The sequence below is a fragment of the Procambarus clarkii genome, chromosome 78 (assembly GCF_040958095.1).
Source record: "Procambarus clarkii isolate CNS0578487 chromosome 78, FALCON_Pclarkii_2.0, whole genome shotgun sequence".
Classification (NCBI taxonomy): Eukaryota; Metazoa; Arthropoda; class Malacostraca; order Decapoda; family Cambaridae; genus Procambarus; species Procambarus clarkii.
Window position 1 is genome coordinate 22,042,856 of NC_091227.1, and position 11,719 is coordinate 22,054,574.

The 11,719-nt window shown below is 34.6% G+C and overlaps 1 protein-coding gene across 14 annotated transcripts in view; it reads left to right on the plus strand.

The window, feature by feature from the left end:
• The window catches only part of LOC123746059 (longitudinals lacking protein, isoforms H/M/V), a 182,315-nt gene that overhangs the window by 112,852 nt on the left and 57,744 nt on the right, over positions 1 to 11,719 (plus strand). The window contains exon 6 of one of the 14 annotated variants that reach the window (XM_045727270.2): positions 10,754 to 11,455. The exons of 12 other annotated variants lie outside the window; for them this stretch is intronic. In XM_045727270.2, coding sequence (XP_045583226.1) covers positions 10,754 to 10,981 — 228 coding nt within the window. In that variant the 3' untranslated portion in view covers positions 10,982 to 11,455. Of the gene's footprint in view, positions 1 to 544; positions 10,369 to 10,753; positions 11,456 to 11,719 lie in introns of those variants that run through there. One more of the 14 variants, XM_045727272.2, reaches the window with a different exon arrangement.

Sequence of the window (11,719 nt, forward strand, 5' to 3'; positions counted from 1 at the left end):
ATGAATGTGCAAATTACAAAGATATAATGTCATTCTTAAAATTAAGCAATCTGGTAAATTACATTAAAAGATACAATAGAGAGAGAAAATTAATCTAATATTGCCTTATGTATAAGTTTGAAAGAATGATGAATTTAGAGGAAGATGAAAAACAAGAGACACTTAAATTTAAAAAAAACATTTCAGCAGACTTAAGTATCGTTGGAAATATTTATTATATTTTTGTGGTTAAATAAGCATGATAATTTTATAAAGCTGCAGCAGTTGTATCTCTGTATTTATGTATTTCAGCTTGGTCATCATTTCATGATTACCATCTTAATGTTTCAGTTTGTGAAATAAACAGAAGTTTTTATATGACGTTCATAGATGAATCATTTATAAAACAAAGGTATTTCAGTAAATTATTTATAAAATAATTAATGGAAATATTTGTTGAATACGAAACACCCACAGATGTAAGGGTAGAGAATATATTGAAATTATCTGAGGACAAGCCAGTGAAAGACCATTACAGACTCTGACACCGCTTGTTCTCTTCTAGGGCTCTGAGGGCGTGGTGCTGACGTGTCCCTACTGCTACAGGTCCACCTTCAAGCAGACAAGCGACTTAAGACGACACATCCGCATTCATACCGGGGAGAAGCCCTTCAATTGTCACCACTGTTCATATAGTGCTGTCAGGAGGGAGCATCTCAATGACCATCTATGGAGACGACATAAAATTGTGGCTAAGAAGAGAACCCAAGCAGTAGTTAATCTCAGTCTTTGACACTTGTGATTCAAGTTATATTGGTGATTCAAGTTATATTGTGCTTCAAGATAAGCATGCAGTGCATATATATCTGTACTGTATGTATGTTACTATGTATGTTTGAAAATACATTATACTGTATATATTGTACACATACATACTGTACATGCATACTTATACAAGATATAAGCTGAAAAATTAGTTATACATGAAAATTGCAGATACTGTACTTATATTTGCTCTATTTTACACAAATCTAAAACAAACATTTTTACAAGAAGATGTTATTTTTTGTCTTAGTTATATCTGAGTGAATTATAGTTTATAAATATTTCATCATAATGAAAATATCAGCTGGGTACACTGGGTGTAGAAATTTTGCAAGTTTTCAAACTTTTCATTTACTTGTCAGTGCTGGAGCTCATTTTTGGTCATGTTATTTGCTTTCATAATGTAATTGAAATTATCTAGTATGTTTTTTGTTGATTAAAGCTCTGTATACATGTATCTCTTTGTGTAAATATATCTATATAGTGGTTTACAAAAAAGTTTCACAAAGGCCAGTGCTGCATTGAAGTGCATTATATCATTCTTGCATATATCACGCAAATAATATTCATGCCAAAGGTAAGTGATATGTCTTGAGTATCTATCTTGAAAATCCTTTTTTGGGAGAAGATTGCATCAGTTGTAAGTAGGAATCAGTAGGGATACCTTATGAATTTGTTCTTTATTGTTTAAACCATATACATCACATAATTGTTGCATATGTATAGGCAGCTACATTTGTAAACAGGAAGGGATAAGCCTATAATGTACAGCACTGTATATGTTTATATCAATCTGAAAATGCTCCTGCATTAATTCAAATGTGTTAATATAGAGCAATCTCAAACTATAAATTACAAAATGATCATACTTAAACTTTAATACAGTGTATGTAGTTAAACTTGCAGAGTTTAAAGCATAAATGTTTAGTCTCAGAACACTGTTCTTCACTGAAGGTTTAACCCATAGACCACTAAGGGCCTTTTGGCCTTACACCCACAGGCGCAACAAAAAAAGAATCGAAATTTTTTTTTCGCCTCATAAAAGTGTTCATTTGTGTTCCCTGATCACGGGGAAAAAAAATCGTAGGTGGCATATTTTGGTCACAATTCGGCAAGGAAGTCTGGCAAAAAAGAGGCATTGACAGAGCAGTCGCCAGACGAGGTCTGCTCCACCCGAGCTGTCAGGCGGGGGTTGCCGCAAAAATATTATTACCTAATTATTTTAATGTCTCTGATTGATTTTTTCTTTGTTTTTTTTTGTGCCGTAATATTATTCAATAGTGTGTATTGTGATATATTTATATAATAATATGTGTGAAACATTTCTGTACTCAAAATTATGGTGTGCATATTAATGATTCAATTATTATGTTCATAAAACAATAAACAAATAGTTTTGCTGTTATTACACTATGTACACAGGTTATAATATAAGTATCTGTATGTTTTGTTCACCATAACGAACCACTAAGTTGGCATTGTGAGTCAAAAAGCAACGAAAAGTGGCCATCACTCGCCACTATTCGCACCCTCACCTCCTCACTCGCCCACATACTCCTCCCACCATACTGTTTTTGCTTTTATTTGCTATACACAGACATTATATCTAAATATCTACATGTTTTGTTCACCATAACTGTACATCTAAGCTTGTATGGTGAGTTCAGGCAATAAGAGATGTAGCTACACATACAGTCAGCTAGTTAACTAGTTCAAGGCCAGATGCACTAATATTTTTCCTCCAACAATACTGTTTGTGGTCTTATTACAATATATACACACATTATATATATAAGTATCTACATGTTTTATTCACCATACCTATACAAATAAGCTGGTATGGTGCCCAAAGACCATAGTGGCCACCAGTAAACAACATGACAAGTCATGCAGATGACACACCTCCCTAACCAAAATGGCAGCTCCCAACATACTCCTATTGCTGTTATTACACTCTATACACATGTTACATATAAATATCTACATTTCTGTTCACCATAGCGAACCACTATGCTGGTATGGTAAGTCCAGTCAATAAAAGGTGACCGTCAAAAGACAATGCCACCTCCCTCCCTCCCTCCCTCAGCATTACTCCTCCCACCATTGAGCACCGCACTAAATATCACCACAATCCTGCTATTATCAGAATCCTGGTCAGTTTTATCACAGTCAGGGGTCTTCTATAATACTATCATCGCAAAATAATAGCATGTACATATATATTTTGACATTTTTAGGCGATGCAGTGGTCACAAGCTGAACAGCGGCGCTGTGAGTTCATGCTGCATGCACCAGCCTTGGTGGCTCACTCAGTACTGAGGCTCTCATGCCCGGGAATGTTGTCCATGACTTTTTTCTAGGTTGCATCTGGTAACTATGGGTCGTGGCTGGACTATAGCTACCCCTATCCCTTGCTGGGCATTTAAAATTGTGCGATAAAGCTTAAATATATGTATTGTGTGGTTCCGGTAAAGTTACTCCCATCATCTATACAAGTATTGGGCGTTCTAAGGGTTAAACAAATCATTCCTTTTTATCAACTTATTGTTTTAGTGTGATTGATTAAAAGACAATACATATATGCATGTCCAGCCTATCCTCCTGTCCTTGGTAGTACTTATAATAACGATTAAGACCATAGTATATATACCGACGTACAACGACATTAGAATGTAGAAATCTGAACTGTTGCATTGAGTTGGACAAACTGAAAAACTATTTTATATTTGTGTTGCTTTGACAAAATAAACTAAGCTATCTTAACCTCCCTAGGCCTAATACATGATATCTGAGGCCTAATATAGTACGTATGTGTGCTATATTAGGCCTAGGAATATTTAAGTGTGTGCTTTAGCTTCATTTATTTGAAAAGAATTCCTTACTAGTCAGTATACTACTGCAGGTATTTAAAAGCTAAGAACGTACAAATTCTGACCATTGACGATCGTCACAATAGGTACTATCTAAACAGGAGGATGGGTTGGCATATCTCATAGCATCACTTCAACATTACCAGAAAGTGAATGTAATAACAAATAAGCTTTGATATACAGTAAGGCTATTTGTGCAAAGGGTAAGAAAATTATTATAAAAAATGCATATACTATAATGATAATTGCAAATTTTTTAAATTGTTCGGTTCCAAGTGCTAGGGATAAAAAACGTTTTTACCTGATATATTTTACAATCTGTCAGACACATCCCAAAAATAATATTTACCTGAACATGAGTTACCTCTGTTAACTTTGGATGTAAAGTTCTGTTATACAATAATCGACTTTTCTCTTTAAAATACATTAGACAGCAGCTAATTTATCATACCTGTAGTATATACTCTTAAGATATATGGTTAATTAATTTTGTTTATGAGTACTGTATTTTTTTGTTGACCAAACCTTACACTAGAAATTAAAGAGACGACAATGTTTCGGTCAATCTTGGACCATTATCAAATTGATTGTGATAATCGACTTGATAGAGGTCCAGGATGGACCAAAACGTTGTCATCTCTTCAATTTCTAGTATGTTGTTTGGTCAATATTTATAAGCCACATTATTGTGACTCATTATCTGCACTGTATTTTTAATTCTCAAATCATCTTAAACATATGAGTGGTACTGTAGTTCATTCATATTTACAGTTTGAGACCAGTCTGCTCAATCAGCTATTTCTCAGTTGTTGAGTTTTTTACATGTACTGTACTCTTTAAAACATAAATTCTGCAAATTATACTGTATTTAGATTTGTGCAGCATACCAGTTTGGAGACGTAGAAATTGCCAGAATAAAATGAACCCTTGAATTACACAGGTTTGGATAATGCAAAATTAACACAAAGCAATTTAATTATTTAACCAATTAAATTGCTGTTCAACTTGATTTATTTATAATAATTTATTAATGATTGTGCATAGCTCAATTGTGCAACTAGGACAACTGTGCTTAGCCAGGAGTTGGAAACATGTATCAGTACTTGAGGCAAACCAAAGAGCTGATCATAAGAAAGGCCAATGAACGCAGGAGGCAAGCAAAACTAGATTCATATTTGGTAAAAACAGCAAGCTGAGGCCCTTCAACCAATGCAGTCTCTCAAACAAGACATAGTATAACTAAATATGGTCAAAATAATACGAAGCTTTTGTAATGTGAAACAATGAATAAATGAGCTACCTGTGAGAACAACCAAATACAGTGTTGTCCACATATACATTCACTCTCTTTATACTGGGGCATAGAACACTACAGTAGATTGATTTTTTTGTATATATGCATTCTAAGGGAAAGGTATGTAAATAATGCAGACAAAAGGAAACTTCTTATACTCTATCTCATGCTTGACAAGTAACATACTGTATGAGCTTGCTTATTCAAAGGTCGCTGATCTGAATATTTGGGTTATCTGGTGGAAATTGTGGCCGGATAATTTACTGGCAAAACTGCACCATATCCGAATAACAATTTAGATAACCAGAGATTTTGCTGGATACTGAAGACAAGCATTGGGCCAGATATTTTACCGGTAAAACTTAGCCATATCCAAATAACAGTTCAGATAACCGGAGATTTTACCGGATACCATGGACAGGCATCAGGCCATACCATATTGGTTTGAGGTGTGGGGTATGGGGGATGTTGGGGTGACTGGTCTTGGGGTAGGGTGTGTCGGTAGAGAAGGGAGGATCGGGAAGGACTGTCTGGGGAATGAGGGGCCTATGATCTGTATTGTATAGAATAACCAAGAATTACTGTATGTTAAAACAATTCATTACTGTATAAGCTAAAGAAATATTATCTAATACTGTATTATAACAAATACAAATTTCTTAAAAACTATGTGTACAGACTGTAGTTTCCTGCTAAAATTTAGGGATCTTTTTTTTTTCCATCTGGTAGCCTATGTAACATGCCTGCCTACCACAAGTGGATCTGCCCAGGCCATTTGCTCTCGACCCTTGAATTACCATATATGCCACACTGTTGCACTGTTAGTGAAACATTTCCTTAAATAACATTTTTGTTTTCATATTAACTTTAGATAATTTTTTTGCTAAGACTTATGTGTGGTAGCAGCAACAGTTGTCCTGGAGGTGTTAAGAGGAAGAAAGTTGTGGTAACAACACCACAGAGAACTAAATACAGTTTACTCATGTCTTCTATTAACATGTTAATAAATTTGTTTTCCAACTGTGCTAAGCCAGGAGTTGAAAATGTGTATCAGTACATGAAGCAAACCAAAGAGCTGATCATAATAAAGGCCAATGAACGCAGGAGGCAAGCAAACTTGATTCATATTTTGTAAAAACAGCAAGCCAAGGCCCTTCAACCAATGCAGTCTCACAAACAAGACAAGGAACTTCAACCAACGCAGTCTCCCAAGCATGCCAAAGCTCTTCAGCCAATTCAGTCTCAATCAAGCTAAGGCCCTTCAAGCATTGCAGTCTCACAAGCAAGCTAAGATTCTTCAAGCAGTGAAGCCTCACCAGAAAGCCAAGAGCCTTCAACCAGTGAAGCTTCAGCAGCTGTCAGTCAAAACTGACCTTGCAAAGCTCATGTACTGTTCAGTAATTTTAGTGCTATGTTAAGTTAGGTTATGTAAATATTCAAGAATTATTGATTTGAAGATGCAGTGCAGTACTATATGCAGCATCACTCAAAAAGATGAGCTTCACAAAGGTAAGCTGAAGTTTCTGTTTTCAATTATAGTACTGTACTGGTATATTTGTTTAATTATAGTGTGTGTAAAATTATGTTGATTGTGGTACCCAAAATTGCGAATATGTTCACTTTTGGACTTCCTGGTAAAAATTTTGTTTATCTGGTTGGTGGGTTCTTCCCATATGCAGTACAGTAATTTAGATAAGTGAGCTTAGATAATACTTATTCCTAGTTAGATTCAATATTATTTTTGTACACATTTATTATTACAATATATTCCGGTTATTTCTTATTACTGTAGCTAATGGATTTTGAATAAAGATGTAGCACGAGTATTTTATTATAAAATACAGTGGAACCTCGGTTGATGAATGCCCCTCTTTACGAATTTTTCGGTTCTCGTACTCAATTTCTTTGAAAAATTTGATTCGGTACATTGTTGTTTGCCTCAGTTTTCGGAGTTTTTTATACACGTACGGGTCCACTGAGCACGTGGTGCTTCAGTTTACCAGTGTTTCCTGCCTAGTGATGATTGCATTTGAATTCTTTGCGAAGAATTTAATTTTTTTTGTGCTTTTTTGGTTTCTGAACATAAAAGTTCTTATTATATATCATGTCATGGGTTCCAAGAAAGTCAGTGGTAATGTTCAACCTAAGAAAATGGTTGTGAGGATGCTAATAGAGGAAAAATAAGAGATCATTCATAGTGAGACAATGTGATATCTCACTCTTGACAAGTGTTAAAACAGGGGAAAACAAGTGTCTTCAGACAGATTCTTAGTAAGACAAGCAAGCAGTCAGCCATAACTAGGTCCTAGTGGTATGCCTGCAAAACTTAAGGGAGAGAGACTTCTCCAGAAATGTCATCACTGCTGTTATAATGGAACGGGACTCCCCTTTCAAACACTAACACCTCTCCTTCTCCCCACTTCCTCACTGTCTTCCATACGCCAAGTAAGGGAACACTTTTATAATGGAAAGGGAAGGAATGCAATTATTATTATAATACTGAAAAGGAATTCATATAATGACACAGTAGAATTTAAGGGCCAAAGAAAATCACTAAAGTTCACTGCACAGAAAAGTTAATGTCATGTACAATTTAAATAAAAATGCTAAATGTTAATGCACATTGAGTTGAATTGAAGTGTTAAAACAATCCATTGAGTTGCACATATTATAGTGCATATATTTTCAACACATAAATTATAAGATGAAATATTTACTGCATAATACATTCATAACACCCCTAAAATGAACAGTTAGTTCTCTGTGACAGTGAGAGGGAAAACTGAGGTGATCGCCCTCACGTCACACCATCCACACCTTTCTCTTCAAAGCTACGCCTCCTCTGAATAGTGGAGGGTAATACATAGAGCATTATATTACATTCTACTGTAAAAATAAATGTAAGACAGTGGCAATACACACTCACTCTACTACACAACGTGAGATGACTACAAACAAAATAGCAATTGAAAAAACAAAAATATTGTAAATTGAATTTAATTCATATAAAACATCCAGTCAGTACAAGACTTCTTTCACTTTTATCGTTTTTTAAGTGGGCATTTACCATTGACAATTTGTTAACAAAATTTATTCATTCTATAAATGTCTTAATAATCTTTAAGTATTGTACTGGGAAGATGAGACACCACGAGCGTAACTCTCATCCTGTAATTACACCCTGAAATTTAGCCATCACTTGAAAATTCCACATCATTAATATATTCACATTCAAAGTTACTCAAAACACATGCTCTAAATACTGTATTTGCCCCTTTGAGGATTGAGGACACTACTCACGACGTTACTCTGTTCTAACTGTTTAGACTTTGAACTTTTTTGTGGGGGGTAGGGATTATCTTGATGATTTCGGGGCTTTTTAGTGTCCCCGCGGCCCGGTCCTCAACCAGGCCTCCACCCCCCAGGAAGCAGCCCATGACAGCTGACTAACTCCCAGGTACCTATTTACTGCTAGGTAACAGGAGCATCAGGGTGAAAGAAACTGCCCATTGTTTCTCGCCGGCGCCCAGGATCGAACCCGAGACCACAGGATCACGTATCCAGTGTTCTGTCCACTCAGCCACCGGCTGACCTAGCCACCCCAGTGGCTAGGTCAGTTACTGTTCTATTTTGCTTTGACCACTATTGGTTATTGCAGGCCTTTTTTGTTATTAAAAATACAGACATACACAGTATAAAAATTAAGAGCTAATTTAGTTCAGTATGAGAGTTGCATTTCTTACTCTTGCAATGTGTGATAATGGTGTAGGGCTTAAGACATATCAATCTATGGAACTATTAAGTATACTGTACCTGCAGGCATACTTTTGTCCTGAACATAGTTCAGGACAAAACTAAACAGTGTATTTAGACTGAGAAGCAAGACACCTCCTGGTGTACTTCTTCCTTCTCTTCTGATAATTGTTAGTGGTGATATGATAACCATTTAGGTGGAAATACCTAGCACCATTTCTGACAAATGTAACACATTATGTTTTATTCCATTCAGTAACAGAGGAAAATACTCATGGCTGAAACATATTCATACTGTGTGGCAGAACTGGTCCAGCAACAAAAAAAAGTCACATTCCACTAATTGTATTTTATCACTTTTAATACGGTTCAAGTACAATAAATAATTTTTAAAATAAAAATAATATTTTGAGTAATATTCTAATCATGTTACTAAAGGCAAAAGATTGACAAAAAAACAATGAGTACTGTTTATAGGCGACCAATATAATATGTACACCTTTATTGCACGTACAATAAATCTGTGGACTTCGATGAACATTACTAGTACTTGACCTTGAAACATTTTTCTATGCACATGGATCAAATTACATTTTTCAGTATAAAGGCTTTATTATTTCAGCCACTATTGCACTCTGTAGCCAAAAGGTTAATGTCTTTACGAATACCCATTTGTTTAAAACTCTGTTGTTTTAAAACAGAGAACTCTATTTTGTCAAAAGAAGCAAAAGGAATCAAAGTTCCTTTGGTCAAAGGAATTATTGTCTGTTTTATTGTAATGGAAGTGCTGTAAAGTTTTATCTATTTTGCACTATATTACAAAACTATGTAAAAGAAATCATGTTACATATTTCTAGAAATAATATAATATTAAATCTGTCTTAAGACATATGGATTTAATGTATTTGTAACAGAAAGACTGTTTAAAGACATTCATACTACAGTACTAATATTTCACAAGAGCCTGTGTTTACTTGAGTGCATTAAAGTGTAAATAACCATTACATCTTTGTGTTTTGAAAGGTTTTCTCTTGAGTGTAACCAAAGTTTGATTAAGCAATGCTGTATGTTTGTGATTATCAGCAGAATTACAAAAATGTAAATATTACTGATTATGAATGATTATTCTCATTGGTAAAGGTTTAGCTTGATCCTGTCCTCAGAGAAGACTGAGACTTTGAAAATGAAGAAACCACACTTCTTCTGATGTGTGGTTTAGTCATCAACACTTTGAAGTTCACTCTACATATTGTGTTAGAGTAAATTGCATACTTTATACAGTAAATTGTATATCTTATACAGTAAATTCTATTCCTTATACAGTAAATTGTATACTTTATTTTTCCAAGGTGGTGTTATGACTCCTCATATGTGAATGAACTATAATATGCAAAATTCAAACTTAAAATGAACTATAGAATTTAGTTTTAGACTTGCATAATGGGCTTACCATGGCACCAACCATTTCTCCAGGTGTTGTGCCCTTTTACATAATTTTGTAATGCATTCAAAGCAATATTAATGTCCATATTAATCATATCCTAATTTATCCCACACATTATAGGCAAATTTTACAGAGTGAAATTTCAACCTGTCATGTAATGAACATATATCATGAGAACCTGACTTTTAAAAAGATTTGTCATTTGAGGTTGTTTCATATTCCCCAGCCTCTAAACTGTATTTTGCATAAGTAGCAACATGCCCATTTATTGTTACCACCCAGGTACAGTATTAAGGGAAAGTCAAAGCGATGCATATAATCGTACAATTATCTAACTGTAAACAAAAGAAGCTAAAGATCAGAATGGCTCTATTAGATCCGTTTGACCTTGTATGCTGGTTTATTTCTTGCAGGTAAATGAAATGGCACCTCTTGGTTATACTGCATGTATTATTTTTATTGAAGAATATTGGTGTAATGGAAAACATTTTTCTACAAGTGATCTATGCAAATTCCGAGTGAACTCAGTGAAATGATGAAAGACATATTGCAACAAAGTTACCAACAAAAATTTGTGTTCTGTTACAGACATACTGTGACCCTGCCCGGCCTATCCTCAAGTGTCCTCAGTGTCCAAACTCTACATTCAGCTGCAATCAGACCTTCCGGCGCCATCTTCGTCTCCACACAGGCGAACGGCCCTTCCGGTGTCCACATTGTTTATATGCTGCCTCACGAAAGGAGCACCTGGCATCCCATCTCTTCCGTCGTCACAATTCTCCACCTATTAGCCTTATCTCTGAGAGTGGCCAATAGGTGGCTTGCATTTTGCTAATAACCAATGATACTCAACTTATGTGATTCAAGTTTAACAAGAGGACTTAAGTTTAATTAAAGCAAGATATTGGAAAGTCTGTTATATACTATAGTACCTTTTGTAAAAAAGTGCGTTATGAAAGACCAGAAACCACAAGGGGTAAGGGGTACTTTAATAACCCCTTAAATATTTCAAAAGTTTATTGAAGGAATTAATCATTTAAAAGAATTGATGTAGAAATACAAGAGATTGATAGTTTTGAATTTTGTAATTGAAAAATTCACCTCAGTCTTCATACATATATTATATATTTATAATATTACACATTCCAAACTAAACAAAATGCTTCCTATTATTTTGCATATACAAAGTTCTAAAAATATGATCAAATTATTTTCAGCAGCTGAGCCACATGGATACAGTAATTTTAAATGATTACTGTCGTGAATAAAAATATTTGACCTTTACTAAAATTATGATTTATTAAAAAATCCTGACATACTCTATGTCTCAGTGCAGCTGTTTTCACATGAATAATTCTGTAATTAGAAGTACATGTGTGATGCATAATATTTTATATTTTAAATAAACAGTGGACAGTGTTAAGATTAATTTAAAGAAAAATTCTGCATTAGATGTTAATAAAAGTAAGACCAAACTAATCGTATTAACATAAAGTAAAGGGCTGCAGAGTGGAGAAAATTTTCTGAAGTATCATTTGTTGAAAACCTGAAAAT